General features: G+C 38.2%; 1 protein-coding gene across 1 annotated transcript; it reads right to left on the bottom strand.

The window, feature by feature from the left end:
* Positions 1–4258: 4258 nt before the first annotated feature.
* LOC144450022 (activin receptor type-2A-like) lies at positions 4259–25648 on the bottom strand. Its single transcript, XM_078140588.1, has 6 exons — positions 25594–25648; positions 8480–8842; positions 7189–7904; positions 6510–6648; positions 5502–5632; positions 4259–4459 (listed from the first exon to the last, which is right to left on the bottom strand). The coding sequence occupies exons 1-6, from the start codon at positions 25646–25648 to the stop codon at positions 4259–4261; spliced, it is 1605 nt and encodes a 534-aa protein (XP_077996714.1).
* Between the last annotated feature and the right edge of the window lie 1833 nt (positions 25649–27481).

The raw sequence follows: 27481 nt of genomic DNA, 5'->3' as shown, positions 1-27481 counted from the left end.
ACATGGATATATAGGCAAGTTGACTGAGGCAAGGGTCACTTCACAATGGACGACCACCTCATGATGTAGGGGGGTCAGACGTGCCTGAGTTAAGACACCTTGACATGTGAATGTGAAAATGGCTTCTTAAACAACGGTCACTTCACAATGGACAACTCCCTCTATGAGGATGGAGTCAGACGTGATCGATTCTAGGACACCTTGACATGCGAGTGTGAACAGGGCTTCTGTTAAAAAGCTATTAAACATTTGAAGACAGTTACAAAAGATGATATATATAACATTTGCAAAATAAAGTAATTTTGATAACACGACCAAGAATTATATTACCTGTGAACACAATTTTTGGCTTTTCTCTGCAAGGTTTGAATCACTCATTACCTGTATTACTATCGAAAGAGTTTGATTGTGTGCAGCATATGGTTTCGTCAGCTTTTTCTGTCGACAGGCTTGGTGATCTGAACAATCCCACTGAACTCTCTGATAACTAACCCTTGGTCGCAGAATAAGAATTACTTTATCATCATTGATAATATAAAAGTGTGTTCTTGACTTTTCTGTTGTACAACAAAACAGGTCTGTCATACGACACAACTGGTCTGTAGTACAACAAAACAGGTCTGTCATATGACACAACTGGTCTGTCATACGATACAACTGGTCTGTAGTACGACACAACTGGTCTGTCATACGATACAACTGGTCTGTAGTACAACAAAACAGGTCTGTCATATACGATACAACTGGTCTGTCGTACGACACAACTGGTCTGTCATATACGATACAACTGGTCTGTAGTACGACACAACTGGTCTGTCATATACGATACAACTGGTCTGTCGTACAACAAAACTGGTCTGTCATATACGATACAACTGGTCTGTCGTACAACAAAACTGGTCTGTCATATACGATACAACTGGTCTGTCGTACGACACAACTGGTCTGTCATATATGATACAACTGGTCTGTAGTACGACACAACTGGTCTGTCATATACGATATAACTGGTCTGTCGTACAACAAAACTGGTCTGTCATATACGATACAACTGGTCTGTCGTACGACACAACTGGTCTGTCATATACGATACAACTGGTCTGTAGTACGACACAACTGGTCTGTCATATACGATACAACTGGTCTGTCGTACAACAAAACTGGTCTGCTGTACAACAAACCTTGTCTGTCGTACAACAAAACTGGTGTGTCCTCCAACAAAACTGGTCAGTTGTAAACAAAACTGGTCTGCCATACAAAAAAACTGTAGTGTCGTACAACAAAACTTGTCTGTTGTACAACAAAACTTGTCTGCTGTAAAACAAAACTGGTCTGTCGTACGACATAACTGGTCTGTCATACGACATTAGTTATACAAGTGAACTATCAACACTTTATATTTTGCACCATACAGGTCTTTCTAGTAATAGCTTAGCACATTGACTTCTCTAACTAGACACTTTGCATTGACCTAGACAGCAAATACATAGGTTTCAAAATAAGACCACGATATACAAAAATATTACAATACAAGTCGGTTAACTTAACATTGAGTGTCATCATGGTCAACAAATTTTACTAACAGGACAACCTTTTCTTGTTGGCACAACAAAATCGTACTTACATTGCTACATTTTTTACTGACTAACTGCCTGTAGGTGATTAGCGCCCCTAAAAGGCTTGAAATGTAATTTTCAGAGTTTTTGGCAAGCCAGATGTTAAAATTTAGAAAATTACTATGGATTTTGTGTAACAAGACAACATAATGTAGCAAAGTTAGTATAATCTATCTAGCCAGACAAATCAATGTAGCAAAGTTACTATAGTCTGTCTAGCCAGACAATACAATGTAGCAAAGTTACAATAATCTGTCTAGCCAGACAATACAATGTAGCAAATTTACTATAATCTATCTAGCCAGACAAAACAATGTAGCAAAGTTACTATAATCCGTTTAGCAAGACAATACAATGTAGCAAATTTACTATAATTTCTCTGGCAAGATGACACAATGTAGCAAAGTTACTATAATCTGTCTAGCAAGACAATACAATGTAGCAAAATTACTATAATTTGTCTGGCAAGATGACACAATGTAGCAATATCGCTGAGAATTTTGTCATGCCACATAAAAATGGTAGCTATTATGAGTGAGATCTTTGATGAGCCAGACAAGGTTCTGTTTGAGGTAACCGAAATTCTTTTCTAACAGTTCTGAGATGGCATGTTCCAGGCTACAAGTCACTTACACTCGATCTCCTACATTGCCAATGCAGTCAGCTGTTTAGCTTTCAAATTAGCTATATAATATGTGATAAAATAATTATTTGGTTAATTCACTATACTACATATACAGTACTACGAAATCAAAAAAGATAACACCACAACTAAACAACCCTTTTACCAGGGCGTATATTTACACATTAAACATTCAGATGTTTGTGTTTATGGTATACAGATTCCTGAGTTTTATTTTTTCAGCTGAGAACGGCGACCCTGAATGATACTCATTTTATAGTCTGATTGCATTCTGAGAGACCCCGGAGGTATGTTTCCTCCTGTACAATTCATATATGTGTGTGTGACACCCCCTGAATGACTATATGGGTGTAACACCCCCTGAATAACTAAATGAGTGTGACAACCCCTGAATGACTACATGAATGTGACACCCCCTGAATAACTGTGGGTGTGACACCTCCTGAATGACGGCTGCATTTATGTGACACCACCCTCAATGACTACATGACACAGGTGTGACACCCTGCATGACTAGATATCTGGCCTTTAGTGTTGTTAACTTGACATAATGCAGAGGCTTGGAATGAGGTATAACTGTAACACACCTGAAATAGTACAAATGATAACATAGGGGTGGCACCCCTCAGATGCCACCCTGCTTAATAACACGAGAGAGGGGGGCTTTTCAGTATACGACCCCCTACTACTGAGCTAAATAGACTATCACTAAAAATTGAGGTAAGTGTGAGGTAAGAGAAAAGAAATCACAAACTATCAACACAAGATGGCTGTCCTACTAAACACTAGGTCAACAAGAGTTGTCTTGGCTACCGAGAGTACACCTTCGTCACATGTGCTGCAAGTACAGCTCCGTTACATCACGTTACGGCACGTCAGCAACAAAATTTGATTCATCATAAATCCTGATACAGGTGGGCTGAGTCCTCGGAGTCCTCAGGAGTTCTCTAACGTCCTCGGAGTCCTCTAACGTCCTCGGAGTCCTCTAACGTCCTCCGAGTCCTCTATCGTCCTTGGAGTCCTCCATCGTATATATAAGTATAGTATAGCATAATTCTTGGACTGATGCTGATGCTTCAACACTAAATACATAAAATATAAGTCCGTCCGTGAGAGCCCTCGTTACTGATTGATTCCTCATACCAGTCAAACTGAGTTCGCAAATACTGGACTCACACGCTCCTGGTATAAAGGGGCAATTTCTCATTGTGTTTTTGAACCCGTTTTTTTCTTCCTTCCAAAACCATGACTGGTTCCCGCTATGCACATATTTCCATGTTTCCTCAACATCAAAACTGAACTTCTTTCATCAGTTCCTATCCACAGCAATGACCTTTAACCCTTGATAATCCTGGTGTCATCAAATATGTTATTCAAAAGCATTTGTACCTGTAGTATCCGCAATATTCAAATATTGGAAATATTCCAGTACCACACACTATTCCCTAATCTCCGATCACATTATTCCGGTATCCAGGTATCAAGGTTTACGGGGCCTTCAAATTCAGATAGTTGCACATAAATTAACCACAGTCTCTGTTTCCTGATTAGTTTCCATGACTACATTCAGTCGAGAGAGAGGGTTCTCCCCAGGCCTTTACAGAGCAGTGAGTTTCACCTTTTGTTGTCTAATTAACATCACAATGTATCCCTTTGTTATGCAAATTACATGACTCTTCCATGATATTCCGGGGAGAACATAACATTTTTGAGGTTGCGTGTTAATAAAGGACTGAATCAGAGTTTTTTCATCAGTTCCTGGAAATCTTAGAAATTTCTGAGGCTGTGTGTTAATAAGGACTGAACCATTTTTCATTAGTTCCTGGAAATTCTTAGAAATTTCTGAGGCTGTGTGTCAATAAAGGACTGAACCATTTTTCATCAGTTCCTGGAAATTCTGAGAAATTTCTGAGGCTGTGTGTTAACAAGGACTGAAAACCATTTTTCATCAGTTCCTGGAAATTCTGAGAAATTTCTGAGGTTAATTATGTGTTTTTGGCTACAGAGTAGACTCCTTGGCATCAAGCAGCAATGGCTGGTTTGCTGAGTTAACTGGTGGTTGCTGTATCACACTTGAGGTAGGTAAACTGATTGCCCTGACTAGTTGGCTCAATCGTTCTTCTACGCAGCCTGCGGACAGACGGGCCTCCGCATCGTGGTCCCAGCATTCCTCTATAGTCTCGCACAAAGACGCAAGACCCTGAAAATGTCACAGAGAAAATAGGTCAGGTATAGGGGACAATAGGGCACTTGCAATCCCGACTGAGCATGCTCAGACACAAACGACTATGGGATTATCTCATTATCTCATTTTATGGGATTATCACATTTCCCATGATGCAACATTCAACATGGCGGGTTTGCAAGTTTCCTATTGCACAATGTGAAACTCACTATACAAACTTTGTTCATGGCGGTTGGGGGTGGGGGTCTAGCATCATGCGATTGTTGAACGATTTTTTCGCACTTTTATAAACCATATTTAAAAGACTTTCAAGCCTTCAATGATAACAGCTTCTGTATTTACTACTGAGATGTTGATAAGTTGATAAAAATTGACTTCTAATATGATATACAGTGCTGGGTTTCTGTCGAATATTTCAAAGAGTTTACCATCATGTTCTTACATTGCATTAATCGTAGTCAGTGGTACATCCACTACAATTTTCATCATGGTTTACATCATGTGGCACTTGTGAATATTCGTTTAGGGGAGGGGTTTTTGCCCCAAATGTACACAGTTTATTTATTGAGCTTGTGGAACTCTGTACAATTATGAGAATTTCTGTTAATATCTACAGAGATTTGTTTACATCATAGTAATGTAAGTCTCTGAACTGCTTATTATCACTCATTTGCTAGGGAACGCTCAGAGTTCCCCACCCACCCCCTCTCACCCATGAACACACTCTCTCTCTCTCTCTCTCTCTCTCTCTCTCTCTCTCTCTCTCTCTCTCTCTCTCTCTCTCTCTCTCTCTCTCTCTCTCTCTCTGCTTTAAATGTCTTAAATGTCTTGCACGTTGGCACACATCACACACACAGCTAGCCAGCCACACACACAGCAACACACACACATGCCTGCATACACACATACCCAGACACATAGACACGCATACGCACACGCACGCACACACACACACACACACACACACACACACACACACACACACACACACACACACACACACACACACACACACACACACACACACAATAATTGTGAACTATCTTATTGTACTTACCGGGTGTTTCAACCAATGCTCCCTAAACTGGGGTCTCATTTTTTTGTGGACCACTACCTCCTGCATGTCTTCGACTGACGGCCCTTGGCCCACCTCTTCCTCAAACGGTAGCATGTATTCATCCACAGGACCTGTTAACAAAACACATTTACTAAGGCTGTGTCTACACTCAAAAGTTTTACAGAGCTGATATCGTTTTCCTTTTAAAACATTTCCATGTTATTACACGATTGCCCAACAACCACGTGTGACCAATAGGGAACGTGCAATCCAGACTGAGCATGCTCAAATGCAAAGGACTATGGGATTATTTGTGGTTATCGTAATACCTAATCTGGAGCTACGGATAAAATAAACTTCCCACAAAGATCAGGGTGACTATGAATTGATTATTCGTGGTTACAAACAATGTAACATTATTGTTTACAATGCCTATTGATTAGTATTTATTATATTTCCCATGATGCAACATTCAACATGGCGGGTTTGCAAGTTCCCTATTACATCAACATCAAAGGTGGGACAAATCGAAAACAATGCAAACATAACACAACAATAATTGAAATGCTCAAATACATGTACAACTGCCAACATCGAAGCTTTGATGAACGGAACCTGTTACAAACTGGGAAAGCAAAATCAATGAACTGGATTAAGGTCACCTGAAAGGTCCTTCCTTCTATGATAGATATCTAAGTCACCTAAAAGGTCCTATGTAGAAATTTAGGTCACCTAAAAGGTCCTATCTAGAAACTTAGGTCACCTAAAAGGTCCTATGTAGAAATTTAGGTCACCTAAAAGGTCCTATCTAGAAACTTAGGTCACCTAAATGGTCCTATGTAGAAATTTAGATCACCTAAAAGGTCCTATGTACAACTTTAGTTCACATTAAATGTTGTATGTAGAAATTTAGGTCACCTAAAAGGTCCTATCTAGAAACTTAGGTCACCTAAAAGGTCCTATATAGAAATTTAGGTCACCTAAAAGGTCCTTGTAAACAAGACTTACCATCAGCTGCAGAACACCTTGACACAAGTTCCCAGAGAACAAGACCGACAGCATACATGTCTATTCTCAGGAACGAATCACGTTGAAAATTAATCGCACCTTCTAATACTTCTGGTGCCATATACCTCCGTGTACCCACCTATGGGAATAAAGAAGTTGATTCGAAAAATGATGTGCACTGTGATAATAAACGACAATCAGAAACCTCCTCCAGGTGGTCGGCAGTGGATGGGCCCAAGCCGTCCAGCATTCATCTAAAATAGCCAGCACAAAAAACTGCCATCCATTATAAAACATTCGATTGTTCTTGGACGTTACTAAGTACATAATATAAATACTAATTATCACACCTGCCGTTGAAAATATATGTAAGTTAGTACACCTGAGGAGAATTACACTTTGAAATAATGAGCAGGAAGATATTCAAAGCTGGACCGAGTTCCTTCTGTAGACACCTGTGGTTATACATTTGTGAAAATCATATATAACACCCCTTTGTTTCTCCTTTACTATGTATTTATTGTTATGCTAATTATAACATGAATATTAATTAGCTCATGAATATCAATATCGTCCAGCACTCCAGTTACAGTTGAAAGATCCCTGTGATTATTGCTTTTTGAAATAGAGTATCCCCCCCCCCCCCCCAACTTTGAGCAGATAGTGAGAGGTGATTTACCTGGGGATGAGCATCTCCTGGACTCCTTCCTGGATCAAATTTTAACGCAAGTCCGAAATCTGCTATGACAGCAGATAGGTCTCCTTTTAGGAGAATGTTTTTGCTTTTTAAGTCCCTATGTGCAATGGCTGGTTTGTGTCCGTGTTCTTTACTAGCTGGTATGTCTTCGTGAACAAATGCGAGTCCATGCGCCATACTTTCACCAATTTTACACAATTCTGGCCAGCTAATAAGATTCGCCTTGAGGTAATCGCACAATGATCCATGTTCGTGGAACTCGGTCACTAACCACAGTTCTTGGTTGAGTGCCTCCCCACGTTTCTCGGCTCCCATATATTGGAGGATATTGGGATGTGACTTCATCAAATTCAACTCATAGATTTCCTGCTCTTTCAGCCAAGAATCCTTATCCTGGTACGGGAACACTTTCACAGCAACATACTCATTCAGCATTTGTGCTTTCCAAACAGCACCGAAGCGCCCTCTAGCCTTGACCTCGAGAAGTTTGAGAGGTCGCATTCCAAGTAACGGTGAAGGTGATGGAAGTGGACTGGGGTCCTGCAGCGGGATTTGTATGTGAGTCGTCGCTTTGTGTCGGCGATATACCCAGAATGTTATGAGGACAACGAGTGCTAGTCCCATTATTGGCACTAACGAATACAGCAATGTGTTGAATAAACTGCGGTGCTGATAAACCGTGGGTGCCGGTGCCTCACCTGTACACAGCAACAATAAAACAGAGATGTTAAAATGGCACAAGCTAAGTTGATAAATTTCTATTCAAGTGAAAATACTGATACCTGTATTCAATAGGCCTTTCCAAAGTATGCCACATGCTCTACTTCCTGTCTGTGTGTACATGGTATAGGTTACTTGGTTAATCATAGAGCACTGCTGCTTTCCTCGATGTCTGAACAATATGAAAAACATCCCTGATTTACACTTCTACAAATACTAAGGGACATAGCTCTTGAGAAACGGTACTATGAGGCGATGATACCCCAAATTTGAGCGAGGGCGCTGTATTCTCAATTTCCAGTTTGCAGTCTGCAATGGCCTATACAAGTATACTAAAGATGGAAATAAGTCTGACTGGACTTCTCCATAAGTTTCTGACAGTAATCAATACAAGTGTACTAAAGGCAGAAATAAGTCTGACTGGACTTTTCCTTTAAGTTGATAGCAGTAATCAATACAAGTGTACTAAAGGTAGAAATAAGTCTGATTTGACTCATCCCTACAAAAAATTGAATCAGCTCCAAACACACTGAAAACATAGACAGTACCCTACCTGTTGGTGTAGGCGGTGAGACAGTTACAACTGGTACAAACGAGATATCACTGTTACAAAGGGATCCTTGGCAGCAACAGAAAAAGAGACCATTATCTATACTATCAGCGACACATGTATCAGAGATGCAAACATCGCCAGGTGTCCAACACCCTCGGTGCCGGAAACTGATGATCCCGGAATCATTTTGCCAGAGGGAGTAGCAGTGATGCACTGTTTCCTCGGAATCTACTTTACATACTTGAGTGGAGTTACACGCTGATGTGTTGCCACTATCACAAGCCAGGTACTCGTGATAAACACAGACTTTTCGTTCCACCTTCTCCTCTTCGTTTATTTCTTGTGTATTGTATGTTACTGACCCTGTTGAACGAGAAACAAGAAAACTTAAAAAACTTGTGGCGTCATGACGGGTGAATGGTTAGCGTGGCTGACTTGGAATCTGCAGGTTGCAGGTTCAAGTCCAATCGCTGCTATTTGTTTCTGAGTGGCTAAAGTCCTTGGGTAAGATTTGAACTGTGCCTAAGTCAACCCAGCTGGTAGGTGAATGCTATAATCCTATGCACTTGTAAAGGCTGCAATGGATTGTATGCTCCCCAGGGAGTTGAGGAAGTGTAAAGGGCCATTGTGCCACTACAGATCCGTGCCAGGGGTAATAATTATAAAGCGCTTTGAGCACAGAGTGGGAAAGCGCGATTTAAAAACTAACATTACTATTAATTATTTTCAATAAGAATAACCTTTATTCGTCTAAATAAATTTGGAAATTTGTTGAATGGTTGCCACATAAGCAGCACCCTACTGTTGAAGAAACAGGAGCAAACCGCAGTACCCTGGGGAAAACTGAGCAACACCTTTCTTACATATAGACCTGGTTAAATTTTAATCAAAGCCAGCCGATGCTTGGTAAGTTCAAACCCTGACTGCAGAGGCAAGAGGCATACAAGCTAACCACTCAGGCACCGACAACCTAACAATTCAGCATTATATAAACAGGGAGGGGTACATCTCGGGGGGGGGGGGGGGGATCTCTTAGCTGAACAGCTATTTATCCATTTTGAAATGATAAATGGTATTTTGGATAATATAACCTGTGAGATTCACATCTTTAATTCATTGAATTTTATTGTATTAACTTGAGACTAAGTGAGTGGGTGATAGAGAGAACTGCCTGACACATTAAAACAAAAATGCTGCAGGGAAGTGGTGTTACAGGGCCTCTGGGATTCAGATTTCTAATTTATTTCAAAATTAACTCAAAATTCATTTGTACAAATGAGTGAGAGAAGGTGAACTGCAGTGAATCTGAATGAAATTAATTGAATGGATAAGTGGGGAGGGGGGGGGTGTTAAATGGACAAACAGATTGATACATTTGATTTGTTGAGGTAACTGAAAATGTTTTCTATCACATACATGTATTATTAGGGCTTGAAATACATTTTTTCTTTGGTAGTCATAATTGACAACCCAAGGATGGTGAGTTGGTGACCAATAGTCTGTAGATTGAAAACAAGAGAAGAAGTCGACCTTCTTGTTCTATTTTGACCGAGTATGAGGTAAAATGCTATTACAGGTACTGAGAATAAGTCAACCCTTTTGTTCTATTTTGACCCTCTAGCATGAGGTAAAATACTATTACAGGTACTGATAATAAGTCAACCTTCTTGTTCTATTTTGACCCTCTAGCATGAGGTAAAATACTATTACAGGTACTGAGAATAAGTCAACCTTCTTGTTCTATTTTGACCCTCTAGCATGAGGTAAAATGCTATTGCAGGTACTGAGAATAAGTCAACCTTGTTCTATTTTGACTCTCCAGCATGAGGTAAAATGCTATTACAGGTACTGAGAATAAGTCAACCTTTTTGTTCTATTTTGACCCTCTAGCATGAGGTAAAATGTTATTACAGGTACTGAGAATAAGTCAACCTTCTTGTTCTATTTTGACCTTTCTAGCATGAGGTAAAAAGCTATTGCAGGTACTGAGAATTCTATTGCAGGTACCAAGATTTACTTTATCCAGAACTGTATGTATGCGTGTCCTAGTTAAATCTAGACCGGTACAAAATCATTCACAGATAAGGAAAGGGAAATTAATATCACAATAAATCTGTATCCTTCATTGGTATCTGTTACTATTACTATCCCGAGGCAAGGTGTTGTACAGTGACAACTACTCAATAATATTTCATATGAATTATTCATTATGAAAAAAAATGATCTATCATAAATCTCAACGATATTTTGTTCATTTTGAAACTTTTATGTTGGTGGACAAACTATGCTTCATTATATAAATCTCATGTAAATATCGTGATAACACCCACGACCTTCAATTTTCACTCCAACCCCCTCCCATTTTACTATATTAGCCACCCAACCCAAAGAAATATGCAACATTCTTTGTGCCTCTGTATACTTTGCACTGGTAAATAACTTTTAATTTGTTCTAACTTGCTGACAGTCAGTACAGAATCTTATCAATACGCCCATCTACATGTATTTTGTCCTCTGGGTATTTCAATAGAGACAGCATCAGACTAAAGACACCACAGATGGTCTTGTATTTTTAGTTTCCCGGTTCCAAGATGCATTGCGTGAGACGTTGTCACTTGGGTTGTTCCATTTAGTTTTGCTTTGTCTTTTGTCTTTATTTACGTTTGAAATAACACTATCATTGTGAAATGATGGAAAGACCATGTTGACATCTTTGATTATGAGTGATTTTATAGAACGAAGACTAAACGCCATCAATGACAGATAGGAATTTTACTGGTAAACCGAGTCAGGTGACAGTCAGGTGACAGTCAGGTGACAACAATCTCCTAATCAGCATATGCAAACCCCTTGCAGGTAAACAATATGTACGACAAGACATACGATGTATCTCGGAACAGGCAACATATTTAAACTTACGGGAACATTTTGAAAGGCAGGAATTAAATTGGGACGGTGATATTTAAGCAATACCGGGGCACAAATTGTTGATTACATATTGCAGAACCTTGCTTAAGCCTCTCACAGATTAACAATTGTTGTATTTTGTAACAAGATATGAGATTTAAAAGTCCATTTGTACTTTGCAGTCAATGAATCACAGACAATACTGAAAACATTCCCGCCAAAATTGTTTGGACAAAATTCTTGTTTTATGTAAGTTTTTGGCATATATCAACTTCATTTTAGACTGGAATTAAAGAAATGTTACTTCCTAATAAAGTAATATTATTGTAATTATGAAAATATTCATATAAATTGGGTCCCCATATTATTTAAAACTCGTCTCTAGTCATGAAAGGGTGAATAGGCTATTGTAGGACAACAGTGTCATGTTTGAATTTTTGACACAAGAATACTACTTCAGTCATCAACTCAGTTACACAATAATCAGGGGTGAACAAATCCACTGGTCCTGGGTGCGAGACTAGCAATTTTTTGGGGGGCGGACCACACAAATTTTATTTTGTGTGGTCCGCCGGACCAGTATACCTTACTGTTAATAACTATGTTAAAAAGTCATCTGAATATACAGATTCATAATTAAGATTTAATGTTTCATATTAGCGAGACCTTGGACTACTAATTCTTTCAGCAGGACCAGTGGATTTTTTAAGGCACTGGTCCAGGGACCACCACAAAATGATTTGTTCACCCCTGAATAACAATTTGCGGAATACACTTCTTAAAGTTCATTTAGGTTTGTGGTCTTTGAATCACGGATAATCGGTTAGTAGGCTATCGGAGGACATTTTGTATGTGAATCTTCCCCAAAAGCCAGGTACTTTAGTCATCAATTCTCTTACATAATAGCTACGATTGACATTATGAAATACAAGAACTACACTTCTTAAAGTTCACTTGTACTTTGCGGTCTTTGAATCAGAGGCAATCAGCGAGTAGGCTATCGAAGGACAATGATTTTGTTTGTGAATCTTGACAAAACGCCAGGTGTTTCAGTCATCAATTCTGATATATAATAGCTACGATTGACATGAAATACAAGAACTACATTTTTGAAAGTTCACCTTTACTTTACAGTACTAGGATAGTAGAATGTCGGTTAGTATATAATATACAATAATTTATATGATACGATATGAGGTACAACTGCTGACATCGAAGCATTGACGAACGGAACCTTTTATAAACATTGAAAGTGAACAAATGAATTGGATTAATAACACTTGGCACAGTAAGCTGGATGGAATAGCAGATGGTTATATTACATATCATGGTTTGATAACACAGTTTTATGGCCTCTTTATGTGTACATGAAATGCCAAGGGAACTTCAAATTTGTTTGTGAATATGAACGATTATGTAAAGTGACCATAAAACTGTTCTTATCAAATGATAGAATGTAATACAAGTCTCTGTACTTCCAACATACTGTGCTAAGTGTCATTAATCCATCCCAGTCGTTTACTTACCCCGTTTGTAAAAGGTTCCGTTCGTCAATGCTTCGATGTCAGTAGTTGTATGTATATTTAAAAGTTTTATTTGTTCTTTGCGGTCTCTGAACAGAAAAATCTTATAGTATGCAAAGGAAAACAATTTTAAGTTTACAAATTCTTAAGACGCGTATGTGTACTTATTTATTACTACATATGATACCAGAGTTTAATTGCACTGGTACGCACGCAATGCAATACCCAAACATACCTGCATGCAAATGATATGCAAATGATATGCAAATGAGGATGCCATTGGTCGATGTAAATGAAAGCACGCGATTGCAGAGTACATTTTTTTATGGAAATTTGCTGTTTCGGATAAACATATGTAATAACAGAACTCCATTCCATGTGAGTTGCAGTATGGGTACTCAGAAGTATTTGCACACGTGCTTGCAGTGATTTCTGCACACTTTCACGGGCGTATGACTGCAGAGAACATTACAAACACTGACGCAAATACCCTGGGCGTACGACTGCAGAGAACACTACAAACACTGACGCAAATACCCTGAGCGTACGACTGCAGAGAACACTACAAACACTGATGCAAATACCCCAACAGGGTTCGCGTTAACACGTTATTCTGCAAATACCCTGAGAACGCTACACTTTCATTCACACATCATGGCGTTCTGTCAAATTATCAACAAGTAAGAAGGAGGAATGCACTTTGAAAGGGTCACTGGTACTTTTTGGTTTGTGAACCAAAGAAAATCTTACATTGTGCATCGACAATAATATAGGTTGAAATCCTTGACACAGACATCAAATGTTACACAATGATAACTATACAGAGAAGACACTTCTAGACGTAACACACTGTTTGGTATTTGCATGTGATGGCATAGTAAATACTACTGCAGGACAAGGTATGAATTCTTGACAACAGCACGATTTCAGAGCCATAATGGGAGACCAGTTCAATGCATGACTTCTTGACCACTGTTTTTGTTAAGGGCAGTATTAAGCAGGTAAAAATCTACCCAGTTCACCAGTCATTTTACCAGGGTCCCTACCAGTGTTTTTGTTAAGGGTGGTACATGTAAGAAGGTAAAATCTACCTGAGTTCCCCAGTCATTTTACCAGGGTTCTCTACCAGTGTTCTTGTTAAGGGTGGTAAAGTAGGTAAAATCTACCTGAGTTCCCCTGTCAATTTACCAGGATTCCCCTACCAGTGTTTTTGTTAAGGGTGGTACATGTAAGAAGGTAAAATCTACCTGAGTTCCCCAGTCATTTTACCAGGGTCCCTACCAGTGTTTTTGTTAAGGGTGGTAAAGTAGGTAAAATCTACCTGAGTTCCCCAGTCATTTTACAAGGGTTCCCTACCAGTGTTTTTGTTAAGGGTGGTAAAGTAGGTAAAATCTACCTGAGTTCCCCAGTCATTTTACCAGGGTTCCCCTACCAGTGATTTTGTTAAGGGTGGTAAAGTTGGTAAAATCTACCTGAGTTCCCCAGTCATTTTACCAGGGTTCTCTACCAGTGTTTTTGTTAAGGGTGGTAAAGTAGGTAAAATCTACCTGAGTTCCCCTGTCATTTTACCAGGGTTCCCCTACCAGTGTTTTTGTTCAGGGTGGTACATGTACATAATGTAAGTAGGTAAAATCTACCTGAGTTCCCCCGTCATTTTACCAGGGTCCCTACCAGTGTTTTTGTTAAGGGTGGTAAAGTTGGTAAAATCTACCTGAGTTCCCCAGTCATTTTACCAGGGTTCCCTACCAGTGTTTTTGTTAAGGGTGGTAAGTAGGTAAAATCTACCTGAGTTCCCCTGTCATTTTACCAGGGTTCCCTACCAGTGTTTTTGTTCAGGGTGGTACATGTACATAATGTAAGTAGGTAAAATCTACCTGAGTTCCCCTGTCATTTTACCAGGGTTCCCCTACCAGTGTTTTTGTTCAGGGTGGTACATGTACATAATGTAAGTAGGTAAAATCTACCTGAGTTCCCCCGTCATTTTACCAGGGACCCTACCAGTGTTTTTGTTAAGGGTGGTAAAGTTGGTAAAATCTACCTGAGTTCCCCTGTCATTTTACCAGGGTCCCTACCAGTGTTTTTGTTAAGGGTAGTAAGTAGGTAAAATCTACCTGAGTTCCCCAGTCATTTTACCAGGGTTTCCTACCAGTGTCTTTGTTTAGGGTGGTAAAGTAGGTAAAATCTACCTGAGTTCCCCTGTCATTTTACCAGGGTTCTCTACCAGTGTTTTTGTACAGGGTGGTAAGTAGGTAAAATCTATCTGAGTTCCCCTGTCATTTTACCAGGGTTCTCCATTAAATTCAGGGTACAATGCTTTGGAAGCTATGTTAGTTTTACCACATTCCCCCTTTTTTGTTACCGGGGTTCCCCAACCTTAGCAAAAACACTTTTGACAACAGCACGATTTCAGAGCCATTATGGGAGAACAGTTCAATGTATAACTTCATGACAACAGGATAATTTATAATGAATGACTTAACACATGTAGTTCAGCCATCAATTACAGAACACAACGATGACCACATGTTAAAGTACAAGCAACATACTTTCAAAAGTTCATGCATACTTTTTTGTGTTTGCCTGTAATGGTACACATACATGAAGTTTGATGCGAATCTCGCCAAAAGAATGATTTCAAAGCGATCATCAGACAAGAGTTCAATGATTGGAACTCTCATGGATGGAAATTAACTTTTTTCTTTGGTAGTCCTAGTGGGCTTTCAATTTCAGAAATTGGTAGCCCATGGATGGTGACCCATTGTCCTATATTCCTGAACTGAAAACAGAGTTACTCTAGTGATATGTGTGTTATAAAAATATTTTAGAGTCTGTAAATCTTCCATCCTTTAAATCATCACACAATCAGTGGTAGCCTGAGTGGGCTACCAGCTGCAAATTATGGTAGCCCCATGACAAGTATTGGTAGTCTGTGGACATGGAACTATGGTAGCCCAATGACAAGTATTGGTAGTCTGTGGACACGCGGCTACCAGCTGCAAATTATGGTAGCCCCATGACAAGAATTGGTAGTCTGTGGGCATGAGACTACCAGCTGCAAATTATGGTAGCCCCATGACAAGAATTGGTAATCTGTGGGTATGGGACTACCAGCTGCAAATTATGGTAGCCCCATGACAAGAATTGGTAATCTGTGGGTATGGGACTACCAGCTGCAAATTATGGTAGCCCCATGACAAGAATTGGTAATCTGTAGGTATGGGACTACCAGCTGCAAATTATGGTAGCCCCATGACAAGAATTGGTAATCTGTGGACACGGGACTACAGTTTAATTTCAAGCCCTGGAGTCTTGAAAATGTCATTACAGTTCATTACAGGACACTGGTTCATTCAACAAACAACTTCTTTAACAACGCATACACTGAAATCATAAACTATGAAACAAAACGTTGCCCGGCTCAACAAAAATTCCATTAAAATTGCTACATTTTATCATTGGGCTAGACAAAAATCTTACCAACACCGTTTCATCAATCATCTGGCGTGACAAACATCTTTACCAATATTGTTACACTTTCTTTGTGTGAGCTACTGTTATCTTAGGAGATCAACGCCAAATTTATACATCCCTTGCAAACCTAACTTTGGTGCATTCGTTGATATTTTTGAGACAGTCAATTGACTAAAATGTATCAATTGTAATTCAGTTCTTCAAATGGCAGACCATAACATGAGGAAATATTAATTTGATTTTTGTCAAGCCAAAAGAGAAGATTTAGCAAAATCAAAAAGATATTTTGTCTAGCCAGAAAAACCGTAGCAATGTTTGTGAGATTGTTGTGGCACCAGGCGACGTCTTGTTTCAGGGTTTATGATTTTTGTCGTAATTTCTAAGCAATTATAGTTCAACATGAGAACTTTCGAAAATAGACCGATTTCAGTTCATTAAAGGACACCGGATCTTTGGTTCAATGTACGAATTCTTGACAAAAGTCATACTGATTCTCTGCTTCTCATATTTCTAAATTATTCCAGTCTTTGAAACTAACTATATCAATAACTGGAGTTCAATTTCCTTTGTCCAGTTAAGTTACACAGTTATGTCAGTGAGATAAATACATGCATTATTTTCTCTATATTTTTTAGTAAGTTGAATCTTTAACATTTAGGTAATCAATCATTTTTATTCTCCATTTTTTTCAGAGCTGACAATAAAATGGAAGGCCACTTGTCAAGTGTTAGGCCAAAAGAAAAAAAAATTGTGCGTCCAAGAATGCCCAATTTCAAAACAGGGTGAATAGGTAGAGAATTTTTTATTTTTTTATTTTATTTAGTTATTTTTTTGTTGGTCTGGTTTGGATTCTAACAATGTAGGTAGAGGTCAACACAGATTTCTCATTGATATGTTTGCACTTTCTGTATGATATGCAGACAACATTGTGTGCTACACTGTATTCTGCCATATTGTTTTGATCACAAGACGATAATGTCATCAAATCTCACCATTTCTCTCACGACTTTGCAAAACCTTTCAATTTTTCAGTATTTTTTTCATAAAAGAGAGTCCACGGTTATCAAATCTCACATTCTCATACAACTTTGCAAAATTTCTTGATTTTTCAATATTTTTTTCGTAAAAAAAGTTTAGGGTCGGCAGTGAAAAACTAGCTTGGGTCGGGTTACAGGAACCAAACAATTATTTTGTTTAGTCTTACAATGTAGCTACTATGCCTCTTATCACTGTGGTCTTTTTTTTTCTTTTTTTTTTCACTGTGCAGGGATCACCCTGGCTCCAGAGCTGCATGAGCCAATGTCCCATTTGGAGAAAATGAGTGAGACAATTTGAAAACTGTGTGGGACGGAAGTAAAAATATGGCAACTGTATGTGCGTCATGTGTATATTATACTGGTATACACTGTAACACACACACACACACACACACACACACACACACATATATATATAATTGTGATCATAAGCCTATGGATTTCATATCAACTTTCATACTAGAATTTGCTACTGTACAAATAAACACAGTACATACACATCAACATATTAACTTCATGAAACATTTATTTCATAGGAAAATACCACGTCAACGGTCTATAACTCCTATACTTGTCTTGCATTGTACATCATTGTCCTTAACTGTAGATTTCTGCGAAGGTAGCAGATCATTTCTCCCTTGTCCTTATCGTGACGCAAAAACGACCCATACATAGCCAGCCAATTATTTTGAAATTTCCGGTTTGTCTTGCGACCTACACCAGGACATACCCATTCTTCGTCCTCACTAGCGAATGTAGTCGAATCCAGATTAGTTCCCAGCGAAGGAGTAACTTTTGTACAATAGTCCAAGATAGAGCATTTGCGTTTCTTGGTCCCACTCGTACCAATCTGATATTTGATAGGCTGGTTTTCCTGTATTTACCTTTATTCCATCGTTATTGCGTCTTTTTCGTGAGTTTTTTTCCCCCGGGCGAATGCCAGTTTTTTTTCCCCCGGGGAAAAAAACTCACGAAAAAGACGCAATAACGATGGAATAAAGGTAAATACAGGAAAACCAGCCTATCTAATATCAGATTTTAATCAGATTGCACTCGTACTGGCACCCGACGTCTTTGAAAGCTCCATTACGTACACATGTACGTGTGACTAATCAGTAATGAACATTTACTGTATCAACTCCGTTGATTTGTCGATGAGCGCCTGCCTTCATGTCGGCAACCAATCATAGACACTGTTTGAAAGGGGCATGATGCAGATAAACCTTGCCGCCTGAGGGCAGCAAAAGACATGCGTAGTATGCGCCTTGTACGTTTGTAGTAAACAAAAGCTTAGATATGATGTCGCGTATCTATCACAGTGACGCGCTATTAGTATCGACGGTGCGATTTTGTGTCCCAATTGAGTTTTCTGGACGCGATATTTTTGTTTTTACAGCGCAAATAGCGCGTGATCGCGGCCCAGAGTGATCCCTGCTGTGGTCTTTGGTTCAAACCCGTTCTGATTTGGTTTTATCCAGTTAAAAATTAGCTAGATTTGGATGTACTTTGTATACAGAGGGTGATGATCAGCTTGACTTACCAACCCAACAGTTTTGGCTCAAATCTAACCAAAACACTGACTTTACCACCTTTGACAAAGACTCAGTTATCGTAAACATATTGATCTGGGCTCCGAATTAATTTTTTTCTATGTTAATCCTAGTGGGCTACCAGTTTCAGAAAGTGGTAGCCCAAGGATTGTGACCTGTAGTCAGATATTCCTGAACTGAAAACAGATTTCCTCTATTTGAAATGTGTGTTATTAAAATACTTTTATTTTCATAAATCTTCCATTCTTTAAAACATCACATAATCAGTGGTAGCCTGAGTGGGAGGCTATCAGCTGTTTTTAATATGTAATACTGTACCAGTTTAGAACTACACTATGGCAAGTAGTAAGTTGAATTCTTTCCAGGATTTAAAAACAAATCCCATTCTTATGCCAATTATGAACAGGACTCAAATTTAACAGTAGTCCTGTGTCCACAGACTACCAATTCTTGTCATGGGGCTACCATAATTTGTAGCTGGTAGTCCTGTGTCCACAGACTACCAATTCTTGTCATGGGGCTACCATAATTTGTAGCTGGTAGTCCTGTGTCCACAGACTACCAATTCTTGTCATGGGGCTACCATAATTTGTAGCTGGTAGTCCTGTGTCCACAGACTACCAATTCTTGTCATGGGGCTACCATAATTTGTAGCTGGTAGTCCTGTTTCCACAGACTACCAATTCTTGTCATGGGGCTACCATAATTTGTAGCTGGTAGTCCTGTGTCCACAGACTACCAATTCTTGTCATGGGGCTACCATAATTTGTAGCTGGTAGTCCTGTGTCCACAGACTACCAATTCTTGTCATGGGGCTACCATAATTTGTAGCTGGTAGTCCTGTATCCACAGACTACCAATTCTTGTCATGGGGCTACCATAATTTGTAGCTGGTAGTCCTGTGTCCACAGACTATATATGTAGTCGCCAAGACTTCTCAAACCATCATGATAGCTGTCCGGTGCCAAGTTACTACTAACACACAAAGAAAATTTCCAAATCAGAACACTACAACAAAGCACAGATAGACGCACTGACTCCAACAGACCACACATTGACACTTTTGTTACATATCATTAATGAAGTTGTCTTTTCTCTTTTGTTTACTACTAACTCCACAAAAGAGTGAAAACAAACGCAGACATCTTTTGATTGATTTTTCTATGAATTTGACGTCATTTGTACAAAACTTGACAAAGCCAATCTCATTGAATTACAGTTTCTATTCAAAAGTTACAAAAGTTTTTTCAACCCTGATCCGAAATCTTTTCAGAGACCTTGGGAATCATGTTGAGATATAACAATAAAACAGGAAAGTGCTACCATGACAACCAATATATATCTCTTCTTCCTTTTTTCTCTATCAGCTTTGACTAAATTTCCCTCTCTTTGTTACCAGGGTTCTAAAACCTTAGTAAAAACACTGAATCTATATGTATAGGAAATTGCAAATTTTACCAGATTTCACCCTCTTTGTTACCAGGATTCTAAAACCTTAGTAAAAACACTGAATCTATATGTATAGGAAACTGCAAATTTTACCAGATTTCACCCTCTTTGTTACCAGGGTTCTAAAACCTTAGTAAAAACACTGAATGTATAGGAAACTGCAAATTTTACCAGATTTCACCCTCTCTGTAATACCAGGGTTCTAAAACCTTAGTAAAAACACTGAATCTATATAGGAAACTGTCAATTTTACCAGATTTCTCCCTCTCTGTTACCAGGGTTCTAAAACCTTAGTAAAAACACTGAATCTATATGTATAGGAAATTGCAAATTTTACCAGATTTCACCCTCTTTGTTACCAGGGTTCTAAAACCTTAGTAAAAACACTGAATCTATATGTATAGGAAATTGCAAATTTTACCAGATTTCACCCTCTTTGTTACCAGGATTCTAAAACCTTAGTAAAAACACTGAATCTATATGTATAGGAAACTGCAAATTTTACCAGATTTCACCCTCTCTGTTACCAGGATTCTAAAACCTTAGTAAAAACACTGAATCTATATGTATAGGAAACTGCAAATTTTACCAGATTTCACCCTCTCTGTAATACCAGGGTTCTAAAACCTTAGTAAAAACACTGAATGTATATAGGAAACTGTCAATTTTACCAGATTTCTCCCTCTCTGTTACCAGGGTTCTAAAACCTTAGTAAAAACACTGAATGTATAGGAAACTGCAAATTTTACCAGATTTCACCCTCTCTTTGTTACCAGGGTTCTAAAACCTTAGTAAAAACACTGAATCTATATGTATAGGAAACTGTAAATTTTACCAGATTTCACCCTCTCTTTGTTACCAGGATTCTAAAACCTTAGTAAAAACACTGAATCTATATGTATAGGAAACTGCAAATTTTACCAGATTTCACCCTCTCTTTGTTACCAGGATTCTAAAACCTTAGTAAAAACACTGAATCTATATGTATAGGAAACTGCAAATTTTACCAGATTTCACCCTCTTTGTTACCAGGGTTCTAAAACCTTAGTAAAAACACTGAATCTATACGTATAGGAAACTGCAAATTTTACCAGATTTCACCCTCTTTGTTACCAGGGTTCTAAAACCTTAGTAAAAACACTGAATCTATACGTATAGGAAATTGCAAATTTTACCAGATTTCACCCTCTTTGTTACCAGGGTTCTAAAACCTTAGTAAAAACACTGAATCTATACGTATAGGAAACTGCAAATTTTACCAGATTTCACCGTCTTTGTTACCAGGGTTCTAAAACCTTAGTAAAAACACTGAATCTATATGTATAGGAAACTGTAAATTTGACCAGATTTCACCCTCTCTGTAATACCAGGGTTCTAAAACCTTAGTAAAAACACTGAATGTATAGGAAACTGCAAATTTTACCAGATTTCACCCTCTCTGTTACTAGGGTTCTAAAACCTTAGTAAAAACACTGAATGTATAGGAAAGTGCAAATTTTACCAGATTTCACCCTCTCTGTTACCAGGGTTCTAAAACCTTAGTAAAAACACTGAATGTATATAGGAAACTGTAAATTTTACCAGATTTCTCCCTCTTTGTTACTTGGGTTCTAAAACCTTAGTAAAAACACTGAATGTATAGGAAACTGTAAATTTTACCAGATTTCCACCCCCTCCCCTCTCTCTCTCTCTCTCTCTGTTACAGGAATGGATCCTAGAACCTTAGTAAAAACACTGAATGTATAGGAAATTTAAATTTTGCCAGATTTCACCCTTTCTGGTACTAGGGTTCTAAAACCTTAGTAAAAACACTGAATGTATAGGAAACTGTAAATTTTACCAGATTTCCCCTCTCTCTGTTACCTGGATTCGAAAACAATTGCAAAGACACTAGAAGAAAGAGTTTGTCTCCGTAAGTACACCCCTTACACTGACTGAATCAAGTGAATAATCATGGCATGAAATGATCGATAGAATTTTGTATTGTGTAACCATATACTTACTGACCAATTCCATGTAATGGCTACAAGTTATAAATTAGTCAGGGCTCAAAATTGACTTTTTTCTTTGGTAGCCCTAGTAGGCTACTAATTTCAGATATTGGTAGCCCAAGGATTGTGACCTGTAGTCCCATATGCCAGAACTGAAAACAGATTTCCTCTATTGGAAATATTTGTATTATTAAAATACTTTCATGTCCATAAATCTTCAATCCTCATCGCAAATTATAGTAGTCCCATAATAAGAATTGATAAGTCTGTGGGTATGGGACTACCAGCAGCAAATTATAGTAGTCCCATAATAAGAATTGGTAGTCTGTGGGCATGGGACTACAGCTACAAACTATGGTAGCCCCATAATATGAATTGGTAGTCTGTGGGCATGGGACTACTGTTAACTTCAAGCCCTGATACTAAAGTCATTTATTGACCAATTCTATGTGATGGCTATGAGTTGTAACAATATAGATATCAGTCAATAACCGGTCGTTGTAAAACACTAAATATTGTGAACAAGTCAAGCACAGGACAAAGGTCTCAAAAGTTCACATCCTACAAAAACATCTAACAATAACTGCTACATAAACTTTTTCTATTTTCACAAAGCTACATGATAAATAACACAGAGTATTCTTTTGCATAAAATTAGTCGTTGCAACTTATAGGCATTTATTGAGAGATAAAAACTGTTTTTAACGGGAATATGTTTTCAAGGACTTTTTATTTCATAAATTATTGATTTATTTATGTAATGACAGCTGACTATTAAGGAAATGCATATTTCACCCACCAACCACCCCTACCCCACCTGCCCCCTCCCACATACACATACACACACACACACACACACACACACACACACACACACACACACACACACACACACACACACACACACACACACACCAACCATCCACTAACTGACAAGTTAGTGCAATAACAAGAGTACAATAAATCTATTAATATTATATAAACATGATGGCTGGTAATTTAAGCGCCCTGGACTACTGCTAATTTACAGCCCTGGCGTTTGTTTGTTTGACTTTATGCATGACATAAACAATAAATTTATTAATATTATATAAACATGATGGCTGGTAATTTATGCGCCCTGGACTACTGCTAATTTACAGCCCTGGCGTTTGTTTGTTTGACTTTATGCATGACATAAACAATAAATTTATTAATATTATATAAACATGATGGCTGGTAATTTATGCACCCTGGACTACTGTTAATTTACATCCCTGGTGTGTATTTGTTTGACTTTATGCATTATGTAAACATTAATCTATTAATATTAAGTAACCATGATGGCTGGTAATTTATGCGCCCTGGACTACTGCTAATATACACCCCTGACATGTGTGTTTGTTTGTTTGTTTGTTTGTACAGTATGCATATGTATGTACATACATACGTATGTGTATGTGTGTATATGTGTATATATCTATGTATGTATGTATGTATGTATGTATGTATGTGTGTGTGTGTGTGTGTGTGTGTGTGTATGTGTGTATGTATGTATGTATGTATGTATGTATGTATGTATGTATGTATGTATGTATGTATGTATGTATGTATGTATCTATGTTGTACATACCAGGGCGTGAAATTAACTTTCTTCTATGGTAGTCTTAATGGACTACCAATTTCAGAAAGTAGTAGCCCAGGAATGACAGGATGGTGACATGTAGTCCCACATTCCTGAACTGAAAACGGATTTCCTCTACTGGAAATATGTTTGTTATTAAAATACTTGAATGTCCATAAATCGTCCATCCTTTAAATCATCACATAATTAGTGGTAGCCTGAGTGGGCTACCATCAGCAAATTATGGTAGCCCCATGATAAGAATTGGTAGTCTGTGGGCATGGGACTACTGTTAATTTCAAGCCTGCATACATATGTATGCATTTGTGTGTGTCTATCTGTACAGGTACAGGGCATGACAAGTTGATTCAAGCCCTGGGTGTGTATATGGGGGGATACTCATGAACACGTGTAGAGGTGGATACCATTCATTTTTCATTACAAAAGTTGAATCCAAACAAACTTCGCAATAATTTATATTTTTAGACTATAAATATTACAAGAATATGAACTGAGCACTTATGAATAATTTGTATAAGATACACAAAATGGATATTAATTTTTAATAAGTGTATACTTTACTGCTGGTTTCATCATTTATTGATACAGTGTGATAAAGATGAATGATATAAATCTGCACTGAGTGGTGTACTAATAATGATATATTGTTGTATATTGGGTAGAACACACAGTGCATCAGAAATCTACAAAGTATGGTGGCATGGATGGCATTAGCGCTGTGCTTTCTCTATATTGGGTAGAACACACAGTGCATCAAAAACCTACAAAGTATGGTGGCCTGGGTGGTGTGGATAGCATTAGCGCTGTGCTTTCTCTATATTGGGTAGAACACACAGTGCAGTAGAAACATGCCTTGAGTATGATGGCCTGGGTGGCATGGATAGATAGCACTGTGCTTTCTCTATAGTCGAGAAAACAAGTACACAGTACACAAATGCCTGTACACATGGGCATAATCAAGCTTCTAATATTGATGTCCTTGGACATACATGTACACACAAATGGCTCGAAATTAATAGTAGTCCCGTGCCCACAGACTACATGTACCAATTATTGTCATGGGGCTACCATATAATTTGCTCATGGCAGCCCACTCAGCCTATGACTGGTTATGTGATGAGGATTGAAGATTTATGGACATGAAAGTATTTTAATAACACACATATTTCCAGCAGACAAAATCTCAAGTTTGCTTTCAGTTCAGGAGTATGGGACTACATATCATAATCCTTGAAATTTCAGAAATTGGTAGCCCAAAAAGAGTTTATTTCAAACCCTCACACACACACACACACACACACACACACACACACACACACACACACACACACCTGTGTCTACTATAGACTAACCTGTGTGCCCACAATTTGTGCACAGTTTAGCCTTCAATTTCTAATTTAAATGTTACACAATGAACTGAAATATGGCTACAAATGTGATACAATGTACATCTTTTGTATCTCTATTGACAATACAAAGGAAGTCATACATAATTGATTGACAGTATTATATTGATTTAGTGCTCTATTTAAAACTCCCTTTAGAATATTTCAGGGACAAACCTTTCAAAGCTGCAACACTGAACTGCAAGTCAAGGTCATGACCTTCTAGTGGCATTATGTTACATTACCATACGCCCACTCAAAATAACACCACCTAAGTCACTCATTAAAATCAGAATTCTTGTTTTTGCCCACCTAGGTCACTTCGAGAATCAGATGTCTCACTTTCATACCATAACCCTTTTTAAATCCAGAATTCTCACTTTTGCCCATCTAGGTCACTCATTAAAATCACAATTCTCACTCTTGCCTACCTAGGTCACTCATTAAAATCACCATTCTCACTTTTGCCCCACTTGGTGACTCAATAAAATCAGAATTCTTGCTTTTTCCCTCTTAAAATCAGTAAAAATATCTTACATGTAACTAACCACTCATAAAAATCAGAAACTCTGCCTTTCACCCCTTAAAACAACCCATAATAATTAGACATTCAAAGGCACATAATTCATGTCATTTACTAAAAGTTCACTTGGGGACAAGCTATTATTTTGTGTCATAAGTGTGTACTTTACACAACTGACTAAAATAAAACACAGGGGCGTCTCATTTACATAACAATAATTTGCATAATTATTTGCATATAATACACATCTTCAAGTTCAACATTGGAAAACATACTATGTGATTTATATTTAAACACATGTATACATACAGATTGAGCATCAGGCATTTCTCTTCATGTCAAAGTAGTATTATGATTTTGTCATACAAAGATTACTAAAACTCACGGATGATAGATCACTTTTGAAGCACAACAGAAACATGGTACGCACAGTAACCTGGTTGGCAAGAAAACGAGGTGTTTCCTCTAAGGAATTGGGTCAGGCCAAACAAACACTTACTTCATGAGTACAGGGTTCTCATAAGAACCACTTCAACACACAGGTGCGTGTTGTGTTTGTTTTTGTTTTCTTTGTCTATAGGCTAAATATAACGATGATTTTAACATATTTCCCCTATGGTTTGCAAAGAACACAGGGGGAGGGAACACACAGGGGTGTGTTGTATTTGTTTTCGCTTTCTTTGTCTACAGACTAAATATAACGATGATTTTAATATATTTCCCCTATGGTTTGCAAAGAACACAGGGGGAGGGAACACACAGGGGCGTGTTGTGTTTGTTTTCGCTTTCTTTGTCTACAGACTAAATATAATGATTTTAATATATTTCCCCTATTGTTTGCAAAGAACACAGGGGGAGGGAACACACAGGGGCGTGTTGTGTTTGTTTTCGTTTTCTACAGGCTAAATATAATAATGATTTTAATATAGTTCCCCTATTGTTTGCAAAGAACTCAGGGGGAGGGAACACACAGGGGCGTGTTGTGCTTGTTTTCGTTTTCTTTGTCTACAGGCTAAATATAATAATGATTTTAATATATTCCCCTATGGTTTGCAAAGAACTCAGGGGGAGGGAACACACAGGGGCGTGTTGTGTTTGTTTTCGCTTTCTTTGTCTACACGCTAAATATAATAATGATTTTAATATATTCCCCTATGGTTTGCAAAGAACTCAGGGGGAGGGAACACACAGGGGCGTGTTGTGTTTGTTTTCTTTCTCTACAGGCTAAATATAACGATGATTTGAATATATTTCCCCTATGGTTTGCATACAACGAAAATGTCCAGAAAAATCTTAGCAATTCTTGCCTATTCACAAATGTACCTTCAATCAACGATACTGTAAACCTGGATATTTTCACTACTACAAAATTTTGCAATTTTACAGTCTTCAGCAAGTTCTCAAAGACTAATTTTCACTAATTACCAGACTGGTACATAGTGTTCATGTACAAGAAGGCATTTTAGTCACTACTTATTTTTACTAATTACCAGACTGGTACATAGTGTTCATGTACAAGAGGGCGTTTTAGTTACTCCTTAC

The sequence above is a fragment of the Glandiceps talaboti genome, chromosome 19, assembly GCF_964340395.1.
Source record: "Glandiceps talaboti chromosome 19, keGlaTala1.1, whole genome shotgun sequence".
NCBI lineage: Eukaryota > Metazoa > Hemichordata > Enteropneusta > Spengelidae > Glandiceps > Glandiceps talaboti.
The sequence above is the reverse complement of the archived record's forward strand: the minus strand, read 5'-3'. Positions and strand labels throughout refer to the sequence as shown.